This window comes from Bufo bufo, chromosome 2 (assembly GCF_905171765.1).
Source record: "Bufo bufo chromosome 2, aBufBuf1.1, whole genome shotgun sequence".
Classification (NCBI taxonomy): Eukaryota; Metazoa; Chordata; class Amphibia; order Anura; family Bufonidae; genus Bufo; species Bufo bufo.
The window spans coordinates 329,684,680-329,711,915 of NC_053390.1; the positions used below are offsets into that span (position 1 = coordinate 329,684,680).

The window sequence follows — 27,236 nt, forward strand, 5'->3', positions numbered from 1 at the left end:
TTCCATCACAGGGCATTCCTTTTACACTAGTGCAGCTTCGCCGCCTCCAAGCACAACGTCTCGTGCATGTTATTAAGAAGTTGGGCAGATGGCAGTCAGCTTGTCATGCCCGACATATACCAAATCCACAGCGTGAAATGTTTAATGCTTTCAGGAATCTGGTATTGTAATTTTGTTAACACTATTGCCCTGAGCTATGTTTGTTATTTTTGGCCCCTTTAGCCTACCCTCCGTACAGCAGTCTCGGCATACCCCTACTGCTTAGCATAGTAGGTAGGTTGGCGTACTTATCTTGAGCCGACCAGAATACAAGTTATAGGCAAATGGTTATTTGTCGCATTTGTGTGAGGGGAGGCGGGGCTATACTGCTTATAAGCCGCAGCCTCCTCCTCACCTTACCGGCGGCTCGTTTCTGCCCCACCCTCCCTAGTCTCCTTTTATTCTAACTACTCAATGGGGTGGGCCCCTTTAGTCTACCCTCCGTACAGAAGTCTCGGCATACCCCTACTGCTTAGCATAGTAGGTAGGTAGGTAGGTTGGTGTACTTATCTTGAGCCGACCCGAATACAAGTATATTTTTCTGAAGTATTTACCTTGGCATCTGAAATTGCATTGATCCTTATTTGCAGTTTCTACATCTATAAATAAGAGAGACTCGGTCTGTGCTCGGTCTCGGATGCTTTATAATAGTAAAGCAGTATTTAAATAGTAAACAGCTTGGAGAAGATGGTAGATGGGATTTTTCCCTTGACGGTTTGGAGTAGTAACATATGTATGAAGCATGTATGAACCTTCATGCATTTTTAAAAGTGTCTATTCCCTTATTTGAAATCAGGATGCATTTGTGTCTGCGACTAAGAGCGGTTGCTATAGCAACTCCTTCCCCTGCTCGCTGCCCACTGAATTCACCGTACAGTTCACTCTCTGCATCGTCAAGAACCCAGTAATCACCTCCTCTGCTGCAGCTATTATGTTCTGCATGTAGCAGAACCTATGGTGCTCTCCTATAGATTTATCCTCAAACATAGAAATCTTTTCCTAAACATATCCAAAACCATGTATTTCACTCTCTATGCATATGGATGTGCAGATGTCACACCATTTTTACTATCCAAAGGCAAATTATGAGTGAAGATGTTCCCTATTATTTAGGCAGGATGCAAGAAAACTCAAAACAATTAGACTCAGCTGAAGCATGCTGGCATTTAGAATGGTGGCCACTCATTGCCTTCTGGACTCCCTGCCAAATGGTAGCATGAAATGCTGTAACTGTTACAATGCGGATATGGATCAGCTGTGCCACTTTAACAGATTTAGCTTGAGGATACTCCTAAGGACATTATCTACATGGCTCCCTATACAGGGATCTGGACTTTGCTGCAGGAAAAGCACTAGGCTGCGATCTGTTGGATTAGTCTCTCTTCAAATCGATTGGAGCACCGAGGGATCAGAATACAAATAAAACGTGGTCAGGGAACGGCCAAGGTCAGGGCAAGATAAGTTCATGCAATCTGATAAAAAGTCCAAGGTCAGAGTGGACAGCTCAGAGTCAGAACAGAGATCAGGCAGAGGTCAGGTCAGGCAGTGAAGGTCAAATCTGGGAAACAGGCAAAAGTTGGTAAATGGGCAGACAAACCTAGAACAGAACACTTTTGCAAGACACTAGCAGACTAGTACCTATTGCTCAGGCACAGGGAAAAGTGCCTTAAGAACCCCAGTGTGGCCTGCCTTAGGCTGGGGAAGTTTAGAGTGCAAGTGCTGGCCCTTCAAGAGCTAGAGGGCTGCTCTAGTGGTTGGAGAGGAAGGCTGGTGGGTCTAAATAGCTGGAGAATAGGAGCAGGGGGAGCAGGTGAGCAGAGCAACACCCATACCTGCCAGAGAGAGCATCCATTCAGCTTTACATGGAAGCTGACTGAGCCTTTTAACCTATCGCACTTGTCCAATTGATTCAGTAATTGTAGATATGAATCATACCAGCTCTAGCAGTCCAGCTTAGTTCCACAAAATATGGTTCTGCTGGCTGGAGTTCCAGCTCTTCTCACTGCTCAGACTTCCTGAGAAGAGAACTACCATCGGAAAAACCCTTTAATACAGGGTTTAGGATTACAAGCGTCTCTTGGGTTTTTGTTCCTCCTCATTTGTTTTTTGTCTACTTTCTTCTCTCCTCTCTTCACCGCTTCCAATATACTCTATATTCCTTTATATACATAATATATCATCCAGGGGCTGTGTCAAAATGGATCCAGCTACTGTTTTCACTCTGCATGGTCAATGTAGTACCACGGGCAGTTATTCAAATAAATGGCCGACCATGTAGCACATAGAAGAGTGTGGAATGCCCTCTATGATGTGTCCATACATCCTAAAAGGGCATATGGAAAGACATTGTCTTCATGTATAAAGTAGATATAATAACACAGTATATTTATATGACAATATATTTACAGGTTTGTTTTATTTTTTTACTTACAGAGATCTTGACATTAGGTGAGCAGTTTACACTATGTGGAAGATATACTTGTATATAGTGCGGGCAGGACAGTATGGAGTAAGGTGTTAGTACAGTATACATCTTTATGGCTATAGAGAGCTAAGAGCTCATACTCCATAACAGATTAATGTAAATTAAGGCAATTTCCCTTTACACTTATTAATGGGACCAGATGTGCTGTAAGCCCTTACAATACCCTGACGTACATTCACACTCCATTCCTTAATGTAACCAGCTGTCCTTATGGCAGACTGAGCACTTGCACTCTACATTCCTACAATGGGCCAACATAAGCCGTCATCTTGTATGGTGCATGAAGCCAACTCCTCAAACTGCATCTTCTCTCATTACAGAATGTGTGAATCAAGTAAACCAGTTGCCAATGGCCAGAGAGCCAGATAATACACGGGGCCCCTGAACCACATGTGACTCACATCCACTTGTTTGTAGCAGGTCTAAGAAGTGCATTGGAGTTAAATGTGACAAATTAAATTAGAGACGCATGCCTCTTAATACATTTGGCTATTCTAATATTTTTATTTTATTTATTTTATGCACTTATATAGCGCTACTTTATTCCGCAGGACTTTACAGACATTAGCATCAAGCAGGGGCGTACATAGAAATCACTGGGCCCCATAGCAAGAATCTAAATTGGGCCCCCATTCCCCGTTTATAGCCCCTCCCACTACCCATTCCAGGCCTCTCTCTTTGTTCCATGAACTATGCTTGCTGCTGCATTTTATAATTTATGCATCAGGGCCGGATTGGGATTACAAAACAGCCCTGGCACACAAAAGAGGTATAATAGATGCAGTGTGTACAGATGTATAGTGTACACAGCAGTGTACTGTTATGTGAGGTATGAGGTATAATAGATGCAGTGTGTACAGATATATAGTATATATAGCAGTGTACGGATATATGAGGTATAATATATGCAGCGTGTACAGGTATATAGTATATACAGCAGTGTACTGATATGTGAGATACGAGGTATAATAGATGCAGTGTGTATAGATTTATAGTACATACAGCAGGTACTGATATGTGAGGTACGAGATATAATAGATGCAGTGTGTACAGGTATATAGTAAATACAGCAGTGTATGGACGTGAGGTATGAGGTATAAATTATAGCTCGTACCTCACATATCAGTCCACTGCTGTAAATACTATATATCTGTACACACTGCATCTATTATACCTCGTACCTCACATATCAGTACCCTGCTGGATATACTATATATCTGTACATATTGCATCTACGGTATAATACTGTGTAATATATGCAGTGTGTGTATGTATATATATATATATATACAGAACAGTGTATTGATGTGAGACATACAAGGTATAATACTGTAGATGCAGTGTTTACAGAAATATGTGGTCAGTTTTACATTATGGTCACTGTGTGAAGTACATGAGGTAGTGGTCACTGTAACTGTCTGAAGTATTATACATGAGTGTGCAATGAGTAAAAACAGGGCATGGGGGGGGGTAAATGATGAGAAGTGGAGGACCTCCTCTTACCACTCCATTCCAGTCTGTATAGATCAATGCAGAGCTGATTGTGAATTTTTAATACTTGCTGTTAGTGGTTGAAGGACCTGTGATGATGTCATCACAGGTCCTGGCAGATGTACCTTTCAAACCTAGGAACTACATAATTTTTGGTGCAGTTCCTTTGCTAGATCCTGCAGGACCTGTGATGTTGAAGATGATGTCATCACAGATCCTGGCAGATGCACTGTTCTAACCTGGGAACTACACTTTAAACTGTGCAGTTCCCTTACAGGACCTGTGATGACATCATCAAAGGTCCTTTAGCTTTAGAAAGATAGACAGGAGCAATTAGGGGCGGGGCCTCTCCTCCACTCTTCCTCACGGGCCCCATAGCAGCTGCGTGGTCTGCCTATATGGTAGGTACGCCACTGGCATCAAGCTGTCTCTAATGGGGCTCACAATCTAAGTTCCCTATCAGTATGTCTTTGGAGTGTGGGAGGAAACCGGAGTACCCAGAGGACACCCACATAAACGCGGGGAGAACATACAAACTCCATGCAGATGTTGTCCTTGGTTGGTTTCGAACCTAAGGCCCCAGTGCTGCAAGGCACCATTGTTCTAGTGACAGATATTGAAATCAATGCCTGCTATCAGGTGAAGATTTGCACTGTGATTTGCACCGATTTGTGCCATAATTTGTGACCTTTTTTATGCTGCAAAACTGGCAGAAATCAATCAACAACTTCACCCTAAAGAGTCTACAATAAAAAGAAAATGTTGTCACCCCTGATTATATGGCTTGCATGTCTTATAGCAGTGCCAGATATTTCTCACAATGGTTGTTTATAGTTCAAAATAAATTTATTCTTGCATAGTACTGCCAGTGTCAGACTGTAAAGGACACATCCCTAAATGGTAACACCCAGTTGGACATTTTTTGCACAGAAGAATGGCACAATATAGGTTTATGAGAATAGATGCTGCAGAAGTGTTATTGCATGGGGAATTCAAGGAGTTGTGGTAGTGACAGGTCCTATTTAAGACCATAAACAAAAACTGTTTGTGTTTTATTTTTTAGAAGCTCCTATATTCTCTGACAATCAAGTGAAAATAGAAGTGCAAATTACATTGCAAGCAGACCTGCTCAAAAAATGTTGATCATTTTAAAATGACACATGCAGGGTAACGGATTTAGCATCCATCTGTCAATCCTATTACCAAGGAGTAATCCGAGACTTCATTATTGATCTAATCAGTGGGGGTCTGACACCAGGCACCGCTGCCAATCAGCTGTTTGAAGAGGTCGCTGCACTACGGTAAGGCTACTTTCACACTAGCGGCACGGACCTCCAGCAGGCTGTTCAGTCGGGTGAACAGCCTGTCAGATCCGTCCTGCCGCTAGTGAACGTGTGCCCCTGGACTGCTGCTCCGTCCCCATTGACTATAATGGGGGTGGGGCGGAGTTCCAGCGGAGGCACGGCGAGAGGCTGCCAGAATAAATGTCGGACATGTCGTAGTTTAGCCTCTCGCCGTGCTCTGCCATGCCTCCGCCAGAACTCCGCCCCCGCTCCTATTATAGTCAATGGGGACGGAGTGGCAGTCTGGGGGCACATGTTCACTAGCGGCAGGACGCATTCGGCAGGCTGTTACGGCGGAGGTCCGTGCCGCTAGTGTGAAAGTAGCCTAAGCGCTGTGGCCTACTTACTTCAAACCGAGTACAGTGTCATACATGGTATAGAAGCTGTGCTTGGTACTGCAGCCCAGGCCCATTTTTAATACCTCAAAGCACTGTGACCTTTTCCTAAGCCATGTGACGCCATGTTCATCGCTCACATGGTCTATTTGCATCTCAGTCCCATTCAAGTGAATAGGCCTGGGATGCAATACCAAGCACAGCCACTATGCAACGTATGGCGCTGTGCTTGGTATGCTGGGAGGATGCTGCAAAACTTACCGGAATTCACATCCTCTTCAATGAGCTGATCAGTGGTGATGTCAGATGAACCCCCAATGATTAGATATTGATGACCTATCCTGAGGACAGGTCATCAATATTCTACTTCTGGAAAAACCGCTTTAACTGCTAAAAGCATACTGCATATTGTACAAAAATGCATACAATTAAGAACAGCATAATTACCCATATCAACCAATCAAGGAAATTTATCACGCAGTTCAAGAACATGAAAGAAAGCATTTGATAGCTTGATGCCTATTATCATCTCATTTTCACTAGGCTTATCTGTCTGTCCAGGTCACTGGAGGTAATACAATAGCAGCTATGTGACATCATGTTTTAATCATCTGATTTCCCAATTTTCTCATCTTTATTATCAGTTGAACAGTTTGGCTAGTCTACCTGAAATATAAGAGAGGAGAGGAAATGGACGGTGTTCTCTGGAGAGTCACGGCCCAGACACAAGTCCATATTAAAATATTGTATTCACAATACCAGATGTGTAGAACAACCTAATGTAAAGAGAAGAATAGTCCTACGGAAAAGAGCTGGCTTATATTATTGCCAGCAATCAAACAGTTAATAATGGCTGTACCTTTACAGCTCCTTACTCATGTTGAAGTTGTCATGCTTACTATGTAGTAACTATTTCTTGGAACAAATAGAACTATAATATAAAAAAACAATCTAACAAACTTGTTGGGTTGTGGCCAGATCTCTGCCCGTCCCCAGGACGGCATTCGTGTAGCTTCCGGCAATGCCGGCTGCTCCCTGCCAGGACAGGCTGCTGGATCTCCCGAACGCCAGTGTAAAACTAGCCCACAGAGTTGGCAACCAGAATTTTTCTTCTTTCTGGACAACTTATGCCCAAATCACGGACATCCAACATTTTTTACGGACAAATTGGAAAACGATTATGAATGATGAAGAATATACGTAATCCATGTCTATAGCTCCATATAGGGATAAGAACTCATTACCAGCATTTACTGTGAGCTCTAAAATGGTGATAATTAATTACCACCAAAATAATCTAGTCAAGCACCACCAGCCTAAAAAAAAATCACAGATACATCTTAACGGACACAGTAAAAATAGTCACCTATTTTCGCAGAGTGTCCAGGAATTTCCGGACAGTTGGCATTGCAACCCTGCTTGCCTAGCACAACTAAAAATTATTGAGGTACTTTAATATTCATAATTGTAGAAAAGAAGAGAACCTTCAATTACTTAGTGACCAACATAATAACATAACGGTCTGTAAAAGCCAAAGCCTGGGACCGAAGGTGCTGGAGAAGATGCTGGTTTGTGAATGTTAGGATAACCTGCTGGGGAAGGTTCTGTCTTTGGTATCATGCACACGACCGTATTTTGTTTCCGAGTCCGTTCCGTTTTTTTTGCGGATAGGATGCGGACCTATTCATTTCAATGGGTCCTCAAAAAACGCGGACAGCACACCGTGTGTCCGCATCAGTATGTCCGTTCCGTTGCTCCGCAAAAAAAATAGCGCATGCCCTATTTTTTTCTAGTTTGCGGACAAGGATAGGCATTATTACAATGGATCAGCAAAAAAAACGGATCCGCCATACGGAACGTCATCCGTTTTTTTTGCGGACCGCATGTAGCCTTTTCTGCATGGACAGCTTTAGTCAGGCACTAGATTTGATGCAGCTATAAAAATGATGGTCAAAACTGAAGAAACATAGTCCAGAACTGCAACATACTGTAACTATTAAAGGGAATGTCCATTTATGGTTTTAAAAATGCTACATGAGCTACAACCTAAAGACAATAGTTAACATAGTACATATATTTATTCAGAGTTAACAGCTTTTTAGTTCTGCTATCAATCATTTAAAGGCTATATACACCTTTGACAAGGAAAAGATAATCTTTACATATATTAAGGTGGATTTACACGAGCCAATTATCGGGCAGATTATCGGGAACGACTGTAATTGGGTGATCCTGTCGTTCATGCAGGAACACCTTATCGTTTGTGGGCAGCAGATTGCGCTGTCTAAACAGTGATCTGCTGCCCAGAAACCATGCAGATGTATGAGGATGAGCGATCGCAATAGCGACCCCTTGTCCTCATACTGTGAAGATCGTTGCTTGTAAATGGAGCAGTCTGCTTGACTGAATGAGAAGCCGACTGTCGGGAAGGAACACTACACTACACTACTGTTACGAGGGGCAAGCAACGTGTGCTTCCTTTGCTGCGCCGCTGAGAGGGTCAAGAACGCAGCCTATGTCCTCGTCTACATGGCAGCAGGCGAGCAGCAGAGGAGCTGAGCGCCGATAATGATGATCGGTGCTCAGCTGAGTTGGGCTGTGCACTGTGAGTCACATGACGCTGGCCACGTCATGTGACTCACCAGCCAGGGCTATTTTTAAACAGGCAGCCTGCTGGCCACAGGTTGCCTGTGATTGGTCTTATTTAATTCACCAGCATTTTGTCTGTTAGTGTTTGTTGTGTTTTGACCTCGGCTCCGTATTTTGACCTCACTCTTGCTACCTCCTGCATTTGACGCGACCTCTTGGCTTTTACCCCGGCGTGAGTTTGACTTGATCTTGCTTTTCCCTTTTGTATTGTTGTTCCTCCAGGCTCCTGACCTCGGCTCGTATTGACTTTGATATTTGATTAACCCCTCAGTGCCTGCCTGTCACTTTGTTTGTTGTTTTCTCCTTTATTGTATTCTTACCTTTAAGGCCCTGCATGTACTCAGATTAAGGACCGCCGTCAAGTTGTACAACGTCGCCTAGGGCGTTCCGCGCAAGTAGGCAGGAACAGAGGTGAGGGTGGAGCTCAGGGCGTCACACACTCCTCCCGTACGTGACAACTACATCGTGCAGTCTAAACCCGCCTTTATAGATCATCATGAGTTAAAAAAGTTGGAGTATAAAAAGGTTCAGACTGCATAATCTACTTCTTTGTTCATTTTCAGACCCCCTGATATGTAGTTTGCTACCTGCTTTTAGTTGCCTGAGGGCACTTTTCTTCAAGTTAAACATGCTAGATGTGAACTGCTGCCTTCCCTAGATTGCCTGCACAAGCACAGCTTCGTTTCTGGACTGATTACTCCTTTGGCGATGAAAAACACTGATTCTGTGCGTGTGTGATTCTCCCTGTCCCCTGCAGATTCTGCACTGGGCACTCTTCTCTCTCTCTACACTGATACACTACTTATGTGATTGATCCCCTTCCCCTGCAGACTCTGATGTATGCTCCCCTCCCTACTTATACTCTGTACAGCACAGTTTGTGCTAGCTCTCCCCTCTCTGAGGAGTTGGTGCATTTCTCCCTCTCCACACTAGACTCATTTGGTAGAAATACTGTTTTACTTTTACAAAAATACAATCAATGGCTGTGTACAACTTCCTCCTTGCTCCCTGCTTGATTGTTTTACATTGGGCTACTCAGAGAGAAGGGAGGGAGAGAGCAGAGAGAGCTAACAGCAGCCAGCAGGAGTGTGTTGTTGAATCTTTGTCAGTAGCAGCAGCATAGCCAACTATGTGCAGGAGTTCCATAGACTCTACCGCACCACAATGGTTGGACATTTTTAATGAAGACTATTTATAAGCTGCTTAGTTTTGCTTTAGGGGAGAAAATGAGCAATAAACAAAAGCTGTTTATAGTAAGTTTACTTGCACTGGTATTCTAAAATCCAGTATTTGGCTTATTAAAGGGAATATGTCATCGCAAAATGACCTATTGTTTAAATCATGTTTTTATGTTAGAAATATTTTTAAACAGTATGGTGGTCATTTTAAATTTTCCATGTTAATATCTATTTTAAAAAAATCCTAAAATCCTGCAGTTTTCCCACTGGCCATTAAGCTTAATAATAGACGCTGCTTCTTGGTCTGTTTAGATCACTTTACTGCAGTTCTATGCTTAACATTATAGGCAGGATTAGAATGACAGATATCACCCACATATAGATAACACGGGATAAACCATTCATAATAGGTGCTATCACAGCTTATCTACTCCCTCTTGACCTCTGCACAGGACACATAGCATGCCTAGAAGTCCCACAGAAGTCAAAGAGGTCCCCTGCTGTTCAATGTGTCTATGCTCCATGTGGCTGCTGTAAAGCATATCTCTAAATGTTGCTAAGAACAGCTCAGACAAGATGGCCGCCTCTATAATCATGTTCAGGAAACAGACAAAAAAAAAAATCTACAATCAGAAAATAAAAACAGATTCGAAAAAAGGAGATGTGTTACTATCTGGTTTTAACTGGCAGGAAAAAACTTTTGATGACACATTTCCTTTAAGCTTCAGGCTACAATTTTCTTTGTAGCCCAGCAAGTAGAGATGCAATCTAAATCAGGGTTAGCAGACAAAAATCCAGCTCCAGCAATTATTGTAATAACCCTTAAAATTAATTTTAAGGGTTACAATAATTGCTGGAGCTATAATTTTCTTTGCCTCCAGGTCTTCAACTCAGATCACACCTGACCCAGTGTCGGACTAGGGTGTCTAGGGCCCACCAGTAAAATTATTTCTGGGGACCATCTATACAGCTACATGCAAATATTACCTGCTCACACAGAAGATAAATATCTATATAGATAGACAGAACGTGTCTGGGCACTGAGGATGAGAATTGTATCACCCCAAGATGGTGGTACCCTCCTTTATGTCTGCCACAAACTGTCCATACTTTGCTCTACTTTGCCCACCACAAACCCACCAATAATTCAATGTATACAGAGAAGATTTCTAGTGCAGCAAGGACAAGAGGATTATAAACTACAAGCAACTAAACCCTCAATGAGATTATCCGGTAACAGCAACACATACAGTATATGGAGCCAAATGAACCCCATCAAGAAGTGATCCTAGTGGTCTGCTTTACATATTTCCTAGACACAAACATTAGGACAAAATACCTAATACTAATGTAAAGTCTAATATTGCTCTCCCGCAGTGCATGTACTATTGGTGTAATTACATCCAATTCACAGGAGAATTGTTTAAAACAATCATTGTGTATATAGACAGACTGTAAAACTGCGTTGTTACTTCTATTCTTTATAGTCCATGAACTCTATGTCCTCACATGTGCTTTACATCATCACCACAGAAGCCTGGAGAGCTTCCAAACAAAATGGCAGTACCTGTTCATCTTGTGCATAGCTGGGCCACTAGTGGTTTTCTCTTCCTCCCCAATAGTTACTGCTATAGCATGTTCTCTGGTTACACACCCGAGACTTACGATATGCAATAATATATCATACCGATTCTATATATTATATCCTGAGGACAAGCAGACACGACGATTAAGATGATTTTGTAAAGAGTTATAGACTAATCATTAAATCACCTTTGGTACTGAGTTTATGGACTGCATTTTCCAGACCGTAACGTTCTGCAGCTGACGCCATAAGTAAGACCAGTGGCCTGCTGTAAACTAGTGCTGACTACTGTATACTGCTCAGCATGTGATCAATAGACTACATAATAATGGAGAATAGTCCATGATGTCCCTGGAGAATAAACAGGTCAATTTGAGATGAATACCACAAAAGTGATGCACTGTTCTCTGTCAAAACACATTATCACATTGATAGCTCAGTGTCACAGCCCATAGAATGGATGTGGATCCTAAACATGTGTATGCAAAAAATAGAGAGGGACGCATTCCCACATTACTGCGTATCCATTGTTCTAGCTCCTAACATGCCAGTTTTAGAACTACATCCATCTTAACACATTTGTATGAATATTTCATTTCTGACATGGTAGCTCTAAATGTAAGATTATAACGGATGGATGGCAAAGAAGGACTTTTGGCAGAGATAAGATAGATAGATAGATAGATAGATATGAGATAGATAATAGATAGATAGATAGATAGATAGATAGATAGATATGAGATAGATAATAGATAGATAAATAGATATGAGATACGGTAGATAGATAGATAGATAGATAGATAGATATGAGATAGATAATAGATAGATAAATAGATATGAGATACGGTAGATAGATAGATAGATAGATAGATAATAGATAGACGGACGGATAGATAGATAAATAGATATTAGATAGATAGATAGATAGATAGATAGAATATAGATAGATAGATTAAATAGATAGAAGATAGATTAAATAGATAGATAGATAGATATGAGATAAATAATAGATATTAGATATATAGATAGACGGATAGATAGATAGATAGATAGATAGATAGTTAGATAGATAAATAGATAGATACAAAATACTTCCCATCTTTACTAACTCCATAAATTCACGGGCTATCACATAAATAAAGTGTTACAGAGGCTCACAGGAGAAAGATTGAACAGTAGAAAACATGGTCTTGCTATCTCATATTCTATCTATCTATCTATCTATCTATCTATCTATCTATCTATCTATCTATCTCATATTCTATCTATCTATCTCATATTCTATCTATCTATCTAATATCCATCTATTTATCTCATATTGTATCTGTCTATCTATCTCATATTGTATCTATCTATCTAATATCTATCTATTTATCTGTCTGTCTATCTATTTATCTATCTGTGTTGCATGTGGATAGACCTTCTGTATAAGACAGCATATATAATAAGGGATCAATCATTTATCAATCACATGGCTTTAGAAACCTGTCCATTTAAACACTTCCATTAGTAGTTTCCAGCTTAGTAATGGCTATATGAACAATTACAATCACAGTTACATATAATTCAATGTCAACAACTTTTCATTCTAAACTCCACAAAATTCTATTATTTGGTGTTTACCATCGACATAGCATTGGAAAAACTGCTGACCAATTCCGCCAGACACATATTTCCCATACAGCCAGTCTGCATGAATTCCTGATTTGCACACAAATTCAAAAACCTGAAATCCCCAAATTCTCACTGGAAATCCCCCAGTGCATTATTTCGCAGCTTGTAGGTGGGCTATTTAACTGCCAGATCCATTACATCTAAAACTAGCCAACTAAAAGGTACATCGAATCATGGATTTGTTTTATTTCATCAATATGTAGGTCCAGTGTAACGGACATATACAAACATTTATGTTTTGATGTTTTTGTCCTCTTGGAACATAAATTCTTCATATCGGCATAAGACATCCTTAATGGATCTCCAGAGAACGATCAGTAAACTTTTAGTAGCAAAATAGACTATGCTCACAGTAGTGTCATGACTTCAATTCATAAAGGAGCCATGATGCATCTGATGGACCCACTAACATATAATGGGATCTGCCTGGTTTCTATGGGGTTACCACTTATTTTTGCAGTCAAAAATACTAGAACCCCTGACCGAACTCAATGCAAAAATGAACAGAACTCAAGAGTCAAGACATATTATGCATGTTTAAAATGAAGCAGCAAATACATGGATACAGTACAATAAATGGAATCCTCCTTACACTTATATCAAACCTTCTTACTTCACAAAGAACTACACAAAGTCCAGCAGCAAAGTGAATGGATAGTATTGTTAACTGTTGAAAGACAAGAGTGGTCTATATAACAAATCTACTCCTATGAAGTCATACTAATCCAGACAAGGTAAACAGGAACCTCTGATGCACCCGAAGGCTCCTCTCGGCAGGCAATGCTTGACATCTGTGCTGTAGCAAGCAAGTGATGGCTATGCTGTAAGTTGCTGTCACTCAGGACACAGTGTGTGTACATTCCACTTTACACATACAATGCTCCCTTTAATTGACCACTGACAGCTGGGGCTTGCATTATTGCTTCAGGGGCATACTTAGAATAAACCGTATAAAAATATTTGAGTTGTTCAATCAAAGTTCAACACATCATACGCTTAAAAGCTACGAGTTCAATCCGAAGGAACCGTTCGATCATGTACTTTGATAAATGCAATTATGTACAAAATATATATTAACAATTAATTTTAAAAAAAAGCAAACAAATTGTGAAACAAGAGCAGAACAGATATCAGGAAATGATAGAGTTTTCAACATAGAAATTACTTTTTCAAAAACATGATATTAATAAGTCATAAAATATCAGCTTTTTTACCTTTTAGTCCAAACTTGGAATGTCTTCCAAACTTTAAGATGATTAGCATTATCACCAACCCTGTACAGACCAAGGCTGCAATACCAACAACAACATAAACCTGCAAAAAAAAACAACAACAGGTTAAATGTATCCATAGTCTCTAAAACACTGTAGCTGAATCTCTCTAGACAGAAAGGGGGCTTGCCTACAGGAATTCATAAAATGGGCCAGGTTTTGGGTGTAAAATAATGGTGTAAAAGAAATAACAAGCCTATAGCTGGTATAAGGAAAAGTGTGTGATTTCAGCTTAAAAGTGTATGATTTCAAAAATTTGGGTGCACATTTAAAATAATGGCTCTCTGTGTTCAATCAGTCATATTAGAATGTGTGGGCTTTTACATATTTTTAGCTTATATTATTTATCTGAGATTTGCAATACAAATGGTGCTTGTGAGCATTCGTTGGGAGTCCTCTTAGAATACATAATTTAGTAGCTTCCTCTACATAGGGACAAGTGATTGCACTGCATGTGGCTTCACATCCATTGCTTAGCAACACAGAATTAGCTTGGTCAAAGCCCTCACTGAACTGAAATCTACAAGCTTTGCCTCACAGACTCATTCAGAGACAGGCAAACCCTTGAGACTCATTTACAGCTACCTGAAACGTCCTGAAACATTAGTATGGGACAATAAAATGAGACCTCATAGAAGTATTTCTGCGATAATATATTACAAGCTTATACTGAGTGCAACTACAACACATACTCTGAGAATTATTAGAGGGTTTGTAGACCTCTGAAGATACATGAGATGCTACAAATATCATTATTTAAACAGGTTGGACATTATTAGAGCGCAATCATTCAACTATCTTTACTTCAATACTTTCCCTATTCATTCTGCTAACAAAATGACCAATGTCCTTCTTGATTCCACATTAAAATGACCAATGTCCTTCTTGATTCCACATTAAAATGACCAATGTCCTTCCCGATTCTCCTGAGCGATCCTTGTTTGTGATTTGACACCAACCACCCTCAGCAGCCAGTGGAACTTGGGACTGATATTTAATGGTTTTAGGTAATGGTACAATTTTCACAGCCATACCTCGCTCTGCTCATGTAAATCAAGGTTCTGTCTTTTGCCCAATACTGCTTTCTACACTACCTGTATCTACACTACCACATTTTGCAAATATATACTTGCCTGTGGATGGTATATACAACATTGGTATGTAAATGACCGGATCCATTTGTCTACTTCTAACCTGTATTCCAACAGTTTGGATATCTATATATCTCTCAGCCTTTCAGCAATATCCTCATGGGCATCAACATCTGTTGATATGGGGGAACCTAAGGCACTCTAAATCCACGGACTCTCCTTCACATTTCACATTTTTAAAGAGGACCTTTTACCACTCCTGACATGTCTGTTTTAGTAACTACGTGCACTCCCCATGTAATAACAATTCTGCAGCATCTAGTCTTATGACTCTATATTGTGCCATACCTTTATTATTTCAACTAGAAGTTATAAATGAATTGGTAGACATGTTCAATGAAGGTCCATTGGTGTTACCAGTTGGAGGGGGTGTCCCCCTACAGCCTGTCCGTGGCAGCAATGATTGGATAGAATCAGACTCCCAACTGGTTACACCAATAGACCTTCATTGCAAACTGCTAACAAATCATTCACAACCTCTTGAAGGAATAATAAAGGAATGGCACAATATAGAGTCATAAGGATAGATGTTCCAGAATTGTGGATGCGAGTAGTGGATGCGAGTAGTTACTACAACAGACTTGTCAGGAGAGGTTACAGCTCCTCTTTAAATTCTTCCATTTTCACGTGGACATTTCCAAAATGTACACCATTTTAACTTCCAAAACAGCCTAATTCCTACAACTGTAATTTCCACCTTGATTACTGCAACTTTTGTCTCCTAGCAACAAGGCACAACCATAGTCAATTCTGCTGTACCCCTTTTTTTCACTGCCCCCTTTATCAATCTCTTTACTGGCTTCAATTTACTGTATTTTGTTACCAAATCACTTCACAGCTACTACTTCTAGATTTTTTACTTCATTCAAAGATAATAAAATTACATTGGTTAAAAAGCATCTGTCAGCAGATTTGTACCTATGAAACTGGGTGACCTGTTACACGTGCACTTGGCAGCTGAAGATATCTGTGTTGGTGCCATGTTCATATGTGCCCACATTGCTGAGAAAAATTCTGTTTTTATACATGCAAATGAGCCTCTTTCATTGACAGTTCAAGGCAGTAAAAATGTCATCACCTTTGGCCCTGTCGATCAAAGTGCAGAGAACACAGCAGTTGGAGAGAGAGCAGAGCCTCTAGGTGTAACGGCAACGCCCCCGTTGCTCCTAGAGTCTCATTTGCATATATTAAAACTTAATTTTTCTCAGCAATGCAGGCACATATGAACATAGGACCAACACAGATGCCTGACTTACCACTGTGCTCTTAAAGGGGCTCTGCCAGGTTTTTAAGTAAGCCCCTATCTACATAACATAAAAACTAAGCACAACCCCTTTAACCTATGACTGAGGTTTTATAACCTGATGCTATATATCTGGATTATAGATGCCGATATCACACTTACTGTAATACTGTCTTCATTTCCTCCATTGGAAACATCTGTTGAAGTAACTCCATTGTCTGTGCTGGTTCCACCAATGTCATTAGAAGTAGTCTCATAATCTTAAAACAGAGAGAATTACTAGATTACCAACAAAAAATATAAAGACATATTCAAAATTTCTAACCGTTAAACTGCTTTAAACATTATTCTCTGACCCAACTCCCACTATAGTGCAACAATTTAGCTGACTAACATATATTTATTTTCCGAAATAGTGCAAAGACTTAAATTAAGAGCCCATTCACATGACCGTATGGCCGCCATGCCCGTGTGACGGACTGCAAATAGAGGTCCGTGTGAACTCTGCTTCGCGGATGCTGACCCATTGACTAGAATGGGTCCGCAAGATATGGCTAAAGATAGGACATGTCCTATCTTTTGCGGTGTGAAGGCACAGACCCAAAAGCCCGCAGAAGGCTTGCAGAGTGTTTCTATGGGCTTCCGATGCGTGCCTCTAGACTGCAAAAGATAGGATATGTCCTATCTTTTGCTGTATCTTGTGGATCGCGGACCCATTCAAGTCAATGGTTCCACGTGTTTTGTGGACTATAACATTTTTAGAAACATAATGCAAGTTCTCATCTTAAAGGGGATGTCTCACTTCCGCAAATAGCATTGATCATGTAGAAAAAGTAAATACAAGGCACTTACTAATGTATTGTGATTGTCCATATTGCTTCCTTTGCTGGCTGGATTGCTCATTTCCATGGTTATGACCACCCTAAAATCCATCAGTGGTGGTCATGCTTGCACATTATAGGAAAAAGCACTGGCCTCTCTGGTGGCCAGGACCATGGGAACACACATAAGCTGATACATTCTCCTATAGTATGCAAGCATGACCACCACTGATGGATTGTAGGGTGGTTGTAATCATGGAAACAAGCAGTGTAATATGTGATGGAAAAATGAATGCAGCAAAGGAAGCAATATGGACAATCACAATACATTAGGAAGTGCTTTGTATTAACTTTCTCTACATGATAGTAGAAATGAAATGTTGAAATGAGAGACAACCCCTTTAATCTTTTATATTAAGTGGGATAGGTATTACTTAGTATTTTACTTGGTGGTCACATGGATCTAAGGCCGCATGCATACAACCAGGGTCGGCGTTGGGGGGGGGGGGGGAAACAGGGCAATTGCCTAGGGCCCCCTTTCTGAAAGGGGCCCCCTGCAGTTTTTATACTTAGTTGTGCTGACGGTGGGAGCCTTTTTTTGCATTCAACTGTGTTACTTTTCTCCTCCACATGCTCCGCAGGTGCCTCTCTAACATGCTGCAGGGGGTCCAGCACAACCAAACGGCGTGCTCGTGTGGTGCTTGCAGTGAGCCTAGTGATGTCACCGGCACTGATGGGTGGGCTTTATTTGTAAAGCGCTGCGGAATATGGTGGCACTATATAAATAAATATTATTATTTAGTGCTTCCTTAGCCTGTAAAGTGGCTAGGGCAGCGCTGAAGCCAGCCCATCAGAGTCTGTAATGTCACTGAACACACTGCTGGGCGGAAGCCTCTGCCTAGCAGTGTGCGGAGGTAAACAAACAAGCCCTTGCCCTGCATGATTTAGCACAGGGCAAGGAAGCGCATCGGAGCATGAAATAGGGGCCGGAAGGGTGAAGATGGGGATATGTCCGGGTTCAGCTCTGAACCCAGACAACCCCTTGAAACTTATGAAGATGGCATTGTTTAGGTGGTCTGCATTGTTAATGGGGGCGGGGCGTTGGCGTATAGATTAAGAATCTGAGGTCCACATCTGAATCCAAATTAGCAGTGTCTTTTTTTCAGTACGTGGGCCAGAACAGAACAGGGCTGCTAATAAAGGCATCTATAGAGCCAAGTCACACATTGCGGCAGTATTACAGCCAGATCACCCATCACATTGTCTCATCCACAGATCCCTATAACAGTGTCTCATCCACAGATCCCTATAACAGTGTATCATCTACAGGTCCTGCATAGTGTCATCCAAAGATCCCCCCATAACAGTGTCATCCACAGATCCCCATAACAGTGTGTCATCCACAGATCCCCATAACAGTGTGTCATCCACAGATCCCCCATAACAGTGTGTCATCCACAGATTCCCCATAACAATGTGTCATCCACAGATCCCCATAACAGTGTGTCATCCACAGATTCCCCATAACAGTGTGTCATCCACAAATCCCTCATAACAGTGTCATCCACAAATCCCTCATAACAGTGTCATCCACAGATCCTCCATAACAGTGTCATCCACAGATCCCCATAATCAGTGTGTCATCCACAGATCCTCCATAACAGTGTGTCATCCACAGATCTCACATAACAGTGTGTTATCCACAGGTCCCCCATAACAGTGTCATCCATAGATACCCCCATAACAGTGTCATCCACAGATCCCCCATAACAGTGTCATCCACAGATCCCCCATAACAGTGTCATCCACAGATCCCCCATAACAGTGTCATCCACAGATCCCCCATAACAGTGTCATCCACAGATCCCCCATAACAGTGTCATCCACAGATCCCCCATAACAATGTCATCCACAGATCCCCCATAACAGTGTCATCCACAGATCCCCCATTAACAGTGTCATTAACGGACCCCCATAACAGTGTCATCCACAAACACCCCATAACAGTGTGTCATCCACAGACACCCCATAACAGTGTGTCATCCACAGACACCCCATAACAGTGTGTCATCCACAGACACCCCATAACAGTGTGTCATCCACAGACACCCCATAACAGTGTGTCATTCACAGACACCCCATAACAGTGTGTCATCCACAGACACCCCATAACAGTGTGTCATCCACAGACACCCCATAACAGTGTGTCATCCACAGACACCCCATAACAGTGTGTCATCCACAGACACCCCATAACAGTTTGTCATCCACAAACACCCCATAACAGTGTGTCATCCACAGACACCCCATAACAGTGTGTCTTCCACGGATCCTCCATAACAGTGTCATCCACGGATCCCCCATAACAGTGTCATCCACGGATCCTCCATAACAGTGTCATCCACAGATCCCCCATAACAGTGTCATCCACAGATCCCCCCATAACAGTGTCATCCACAGATCCCCCCATAACAGTGTCATCCATAGATCTCCCATTAACAGTGTCATCCACAAACACCCCATAACAGTGTGTCATCCACAGACACCCCATAACAGTGTGTCATCCACAGACACCCCATAACAGTGTGTCATCCACAGACACCCCATAACAGTGTGTCATCCACAGACACCCCATAACAGTGTGTTATCCACAGACACCCCCTAACAGTGTGTCATCCACAGACACCCCATAACAGTGTCATCCACAGACACCCCATAACAGTGTGTCATCCACAAACACCCCATAACAGTGTGTCACCCACAGATCCCCCATAACAGTGTCATCCACGGATCCCCCATAACAGTGTCATCCGCGGATCCTCCATAACAGTTTCATCCACGGATCCCCCATAACAATGTCATCCACGGATCCCCCATAACAGTGTCATCCACGGATCCCCCATAACAGTGTCATCCACAGATCCCCCCATAACAGTGTCATCCACAGATCTCCCATTAACAGTGTCATCCACAAACACCCCATAACAGTGTGTCATTCACAGACACCCCATAACAGTGTGTCATCCACAGACACCCCATAACAGTGTGTCATCCACAGACACCCCATAACAGTGTGTCATCCACAGACACCCCATAACAGTGTGTCATCCACAGACACCCCATAACAGTGTGTCATCCACAAACACCCCATAACAGTGTGTCATCCACAGACACCCCATAACAGTGTGTCACCCACAGATCCCCCATAACAGTGTCATCCACGGATCCCCCATAACAGTGTCATCCGCAAACACCCCATAACAGTGTGTCATCCAGCAGACAGCACACTGTGTGCCATCCACATCCGAATGTCCATGCTGCATAAATCACCTGAACACTATGACATTTGTATAGGGTTTGTTTATGCCACCTATTTAATGTCTGTACTGCTTTTAGCGTTTTTAGAGAAATGTGAGAGGGTCAGGAAAATGTCTAGGATGATTAAAATAACAGGCTAGCTTAAAGGAATTGTCCAGTTTCAGGAGAAACCTGGACAACAAAGGAGATCCATCTGCCACGAAGAAGTGATCCTTACTTACCTTACAGATCCCTCACTAGTCCCTAGTTTTAATGGCCAGGATCTGTTTAACTGTTTGCATTGGTGACGTCACATCTACAAAACGACCACTGTAGCCAATCACTGACCTCAGTGGTGTACCGACAAGGCCAGTTATTGACTGCAGCTGCCACAGACCCAGGAGAACCAGAGCAGAGGGGCGGAATCTACCAGGAAAGTAATGAACGCTTCTTTAATGCAGATGGCTCCCTTATGTTGTCCAGGTTCCTCTTGAAACCAGACAACCCCTTAAAGGGGTTCTGCACTTTCATTTAACTGATGATCTATCCTCTGGATAGATCATTCATCAGCTTCTGATTGGCGGGGGTCCGACACCCGGGACCCCTGCCATTCAGCTGTTTGAGAATGTAGTGGCGCTCCAGCAGCACCGCAGCTTTCTCACTGTTTACCGCCGGCCCACTGACGTCACGACTAGTATCAACTAGCGTGGGCGGGGCTAAGCTCTGTTCACTTGAATGGAGCATAGCCGCTCCGCAACCTAGTTGATACTAGTCGTGACATCAGTGCGCCGGCGGTAAACAGTGAGAAGGCCGCGGCGCTACTGGAGCGCCGCTGGCTTCTCAAACAGCTGAGTCAGACCCCCGCTGATCAGAAGCTGATGATCTATCCAGAGGATAGATCATCAGTTAAATGAAAGTGCAGAACCCCTTATTGGACATTCACATTTGTTCTTGTTTCATCTGAATGGGGTAGCAGGTAAATTTGTAATAATATTTGGTAAGGCAGGTATATTTCACATAATACGGTTATTATTATTCTTATTATATAACTATATATGTAATTAAAGAAAAATATTGGGTGATATAAATCTTGATGTATGCCTAGATGGCTGAAAGCACCCTTAGGTTTTACTGTGTTTATGAGAGAATATACATCATATAGCAAAGCGTGACACAACACAACATGTAACTTGCTGAAACATACTAAACACAAGTCTAAACAACATAAAAAGAGAAGTATGAAATAGGACTCAATCACATCTTTAATCAAAAAACGTAAATCACCAATTTAATGTAAATCCAATTAACCTATCCCATCTTTTAAAGTACCTTGTTAAGATACTAGGTTATTTTATATAGGTCAGTGATGGCAAACCTTTTAGAGACCAAGTGCCCAAACTGCAACCCAAAACCCACTTATTTATCACAAAGTGCCAACACGGCAATTTAACCTGAATACTACAGTCCAATACAGTATATCTTCCATTTACTTTATCATTTAGCTATAATAGCCTCCCTACATTCAGTCCACTGCCTGTGCCGTTCATAGTGCACCCTGCGCTGATGAATGGCAGGAAAAGTCTAAGGCATATTGGTACACCATAGACTTTTTCCAGGGTGTGGGTGCACACAGAGAGGGCTCTGAGTGCCACCTCTGGCACCCGTGCCATAGGTTCGCCACCACTGATATAGGTCTTTGCAGAGGTTATGTGGAGAGATTACAGGAAGTAGCAAAATATACAAGGGACCACGAGTCTCTAAAATTCCATACAATAATTTCACTTGCTCATGATGAGGCAAAGAGGGGCCAGTTTCATATGGGGCCCCATGATTGTATGTTACACAACTGCACCTCTTGGGTATAATTCAGGCTGTTTACCTATGTAAATCACCATTTATAATGTCACAATTTTTTTAATATAGATTTAATAAAATATTTAAAAATTGTATATTTGTGTTTAATACTGATAATACACGTTTAGTACAGTAAATATCTTTTAAGGGTACTTTCACACTAGTGTTTTTGTTTTCCGGTATTGAGTTCCGTCACAGGAGCTCAATACCGGAAAAAAACTGATCAGTTTTATCCTAATGCATTCTGAATTAAGAGCATTCCTTTCAGGATGCATCAGTTCAGTCCCTCTTACATTTTTTGGACTGAGAAAATACCGCAGCATGCTGCAGTTTTCACTCCAGCCAAAAATACTGCAGCATGCAGGAATGCCAAATCCGGCATTAATTTCCATTGAATTTTTTTTTATACTGGATTCGTTTTTTCCGGATGACACCGGAGAGGCGGATCCATTATTTTAATGTATTTGTCAGACGGATCCGCATCCAGATCCGTCTGACAAATGCCATTAGTTTGCGTCCGGATTGCCGGATCCGGCAGGCAGTTCCGGCGGTTGCCTGCCGGAATCCTCTGCCGCAAGTGTGAAAGTACCCTATTATTAAAGTTATACAATTTAAGGGAACAAGAAGGAAAGGTTTCATGAAAATAGCAAAGGTTTCTATAAACTATGTGATAGGGGAGTGGCCTCATCCTGTAGGGCGAGTGATTTTTTCTTAGCAGGGGATGCCCCTCCTGTATGATCCATTTGGACTAATGAGAAAGAGTTAATTTTGCTAATGCACAAAAATCTGCAGGTTGCTCATTTTTTGTTGGTGAAATGGAGAAAGAACTGCCCCGAAACAGCTGTCTGTGGATTCCTATATGGCTTGGCTATTTTCCCTTGTCATGTTCCACGGAAAACCGGCTTTCAATAGATGGCACTAGCAGGATGGTTCTCTTTCTCTCGGAGATACCTCTTTCCATATTATTTTCCAATGGAGCTTTGCCACTAACTCTCCAGTGCAGTACAGTACCTTCCTTAACCTGAGTTCAATGCATGCATCTTACTCAGCCAACCAGAATTCTACTCCATACTGATAAGAAAAGTTGAACATTGACACTAGAGAGATGGCTCTCTTTCCCTGGGAGATACAGTATCTCTTTGCATACTACTTATAGATATACATTCATCAGCCATCACACTTTTCTAATATTCTGTAGGTTCGTATCACCAAATCAGCTCTGATCTTTTGAAACATGGACTCCACAAAAGGTCTGAAGGTGCCCTAAGATGTCAGCAGACTTTTTAAGTCCTGCATGTTGCGAAGGGCGTGGCTCCCATGGATCAGACTTATTTTCCATCACATTCAACAAATGTTTTGGATTAAGATCTGGGGAATGTGAAGGTCAAGTCAACACCCTGAACACACTAATGTGTTCCTTAAAGCATTTCTGACTATTTTTCAACATGGCAGGGCACATTATGTCACTGCCATTAGGGAAAACCATTGCCGTGAATGAGTAGACTTGGACTGCAGCAATGTTTAGGTAGGTGATACATGTCAAGTAACATCCACATGAATGTCAGGACACAAGGTGCCAAAGTAAAAAATTACCGATAGTATCACAGTGCCTCCACCGCCTTGCTTTCTTCTCATGGTAAATCCAGGTGCAAACTTTTCCCTGGTCAGTCACGCACAGACATCCAGCCATCCATAAGATGTTATAGAAAAAGGGATTCCCCAGACCAGGTCACATCCTTCCATTGCTCTATGGTCCAGTTCTGATACTCACATGCCCATTGTAAGCAGGTTCAATAGGTGACAGGGATCCGCATGAAACATTGTCCCTGGTTCATCATTGTCCTTCCTTGGGCCAATTTTGGTAAATAATAACCACTGTATACTGGAAACATCCCATAAGACCTACTGTTTTCGAAATGCTCTGACCAATTCATCTAGCCATCACAATTGGACCCTTGACAAAGTCACTCAGATGGTTATCCTTGACAAATTTATTTTTGCTCATAACATGGCAGCTTGAAGAATTGATGGTTGACTTGCTGCCTAAGGTATCCCACCCCTTGACAGGTGCCATTGTCATGAGATAATCAATGTTATACATGTCACTGGTTGGTGGTTTCAAGCTCGGTTTACCCTGTATCCCCCACCCACCTGCAGTGGCCATTGGCTGCACAAATTTCCAGGCTAACACAGGTAACGCAAGTTGGTGCCTCCATTGGCTGCTATGAGTGGGCTCGGTTGAACCCACGTTGAAACCCAGCCTTAAAGTTATATCTATTCAGTATACAGTATATTAAATAACATTTGTCATATTATACAAGTGTTAAATGAATATGTTGCTATCATTATCAATTTCAGGCATAAAAGTTTCAAGCCTCTTGGAAGGATAATTGTGCTGCATTTGACACAGCAACAAGACTTCTTGTTACTGGCAACTAGCAGAAAAATCTTATATTACGCTCAGTTTAATTTCCCGCTGGGAAAGTTTCAGTCTCTCTTGTGGCATAACTTGAAGCTCCTGGGCCCCAATGCAAAATCTGTAACAGAGCTCCCCAACTACCAGGGCTTGCTGTGACTGCCATCACTGCATGCTCAATAGCTATAGCCCTGATCAAACCTTATGTTACAACATATATGGATTTAAAGGGAACCTTTCATCAACTTTATTCTGACCTCACTGAGTATAATATAGTGACCGACATGCTGCTATCAGGGGCGTGTCATTTATGAGCTAAAAGTAAGTGGTTGCCAAGAACCAGCATCATAACCATCTTTGCGCAGGCCTGGAAAAGAGTCATGGCAGCCTGACAAGAGTAATAGTTATTCATGAGCTCCTGCTCTCCTCACCCACCTGTTGATGATTGGCAGTTCTCAACCTCCCCACCCACTTGTTGATGATTGGCAGTCCTCAACCTGTATTAACGCCCAGAGCTGCATTCGCAATTCTGCTGGTTACTTTTTGAAAATTTTCACAAGCTTCTTGATAGACAATATCTGTCATGACTTATCTGAGGTTCTATAATGCAGTGAGACAGTTTTTCCCCAAAAATTTAACTACTGTACCATGATTAGTGTAGAAGACACTTTTCATAATACAATCACTATCTGTACTTGAAGTTTTATTTTTTGGAGATTTCAGCTCCAATCACTGTGAACACAGCTCTGCAAAGGTGTAACTACCAGGGTAAAAGGGAAAAGGTGGACAAGGAGGGCCCACCTGCTGATAATATGATATATGTGTTCAATCCCACTCACCCACCCAACTAAGAAAAAAATAAATTCTTTATATGTACCATAAAATCCAGGGTCAGTAATTGGATCACTTAATTCACCTAAAACAGAAAAACAGAAAAGGAAGTATGAGAAAATGTGTGAATAATATCACATGTTTCACAGGTTCCATTACACTTAGTTCTAACTATTTTTTTTTCTTTTTTATATATACTGCATGAATTATGCCATGTGTAGACCCACATGGGAACTTGTATTTCTGGCAATTTATATAAGCACTGCACAAAAATGAATCACTGATTCATATTTTAGCAGATTATAAATTTTTACATACATTCCCCCCCCAAAAAAAAATAAAAAATAAAGTGGAAAAAAATATTAGTCAGCCTAGAAACAAGACCCAAAATTATGTCACAATGAAGTTTAGCAACGACTGAGTCATTGTGTGTGTGCATATGTCAATGTGACTTGACTTTACGTGAGATGCTTCATAAAGATGGACAAACCCTTCTTGACTGATAGGCCAAACAAAAATAAGTTCCTATACTGGAGTAGACTTTATTTTTTAATCATGACATTGCAAAGTGAAGCATAAGGCTGGGGCCACTTTAAAGAATAAATTAGGAAATTGTATAATTAGAAGTTCATTAAAGGAGTTTTATAACACTGTAAATTTTAAAGCCTATCCTTAGATCAGTGGGCTAAGATTCCTGGAACCCAGGACAATCAGCAGAATGAAGGGGCCACAGTGACCTATGTGTCTCCTTCACTGTTTGCAGAAGCACTGCCCTACACAAAAAAGGCATTGTCCATAACACATTAGTCTATTGTTGGCCCAACCTACTGTTTTTGGTGGGACCGACTGATAACCTAATGTGTGTGGGGAGCTACCGAATCTACCCCAACAGATAATGTTGGAGCAGGAGAAGGATTGTATGCGTTGAATTTAAAAACCCAATTTTTTTTCTTGGAAGATAAACCACTGTCACAGATGTCTGACAGCAGTTCTCTCTGTCCTCCACACTGAAAACACACATGCTTGGCAGAACCAGGATTGCATATGTATGGGAGTTTCAGAAGCGATAGCTGTTGAAGGTGTAGGGCCACCTTTATTCTGTTAATCAATGGTGGACCTGGCCAGTGTTCCCTCTGAGCTGTGTGCTCTGGAAAGGAACGATCTAAAACAGCATACTTATGAGGTCAACAAGTCTTTGTTTGTCTGTAGGGTATAGACTTTTTAACTCTATAAATTGCAGAGAGCACAGTTTACAGGGAACAGTAGTCCTGGAAGTCAGACCTCCACTCTCAGGTAGTCCCAGAAACCCCATTACTACAACACCATCATTGAATCCATTCCCTTTGCAAGCAGGAGCAGTGTCATAGTATTCATTCAGAGAGGTTAGGAATTAAAATTCTCTATTAGATAATAGGTGTTGTTCACAGCAACCTGTAGATTTATTACAGGGGGTGTCATGATGTCTATCAGCAGCCTTCATTATTGGGAAATCTGAATTGCAATTCTCATTGTATTAAGTAAGTGGGGTTTCTGAGTCCAATCTTTATTGAGGTTCATGACAAAGGGGGATGCC

The 27,236-nt window shown here is 41.6% G+C and overlaps 1 protein-coding gene and 1 long non-coding RNA gene across 2 annotated transcripts in view; one reads left to right on the forward strand and one right to left on the reverse strand.

Moving 5' to 3' along the window:
* NTRK2 (neurotrophic receptor tyrosine kinase 2) overlaps positions 1-27,236 on the reverse strand; it is a 292,678-nt gene that overhangs the window by 158,797 nt on the left and 106,645 nt on the right. Inside the window, exons 10-12 of the mRNA XM_040417023.1 lie at positions 25,710-25,748; positions 16,607-16,704; positions 13,994-14,093 (exon numbers count right to left, since the gene is read on the reverse strand). Of these exons, the coding sequence (XP_040272957.1) occupies positions 13,994-14,093; positions 16,607-16,704; positions 25,710-25,748 (237 nt within the window). The remainder of the gene's footprint in view (positions 1-13,993; positions 14,094-16,606; positions 16,705-25,709; positions 25,749-27,236) is intronic.
* LOC120989116 lies at positions 900-16,436 on the forward strand. Its single transcript, XR_005776226.1, has 4 exons — positions 900-910; positions 8,739-8,753; positions 12,983-12,987; positions 16,255-16,436. It is a non-coding gene; the product is annotated as an uncharacterized LOC120989116 (long non-coding RNA).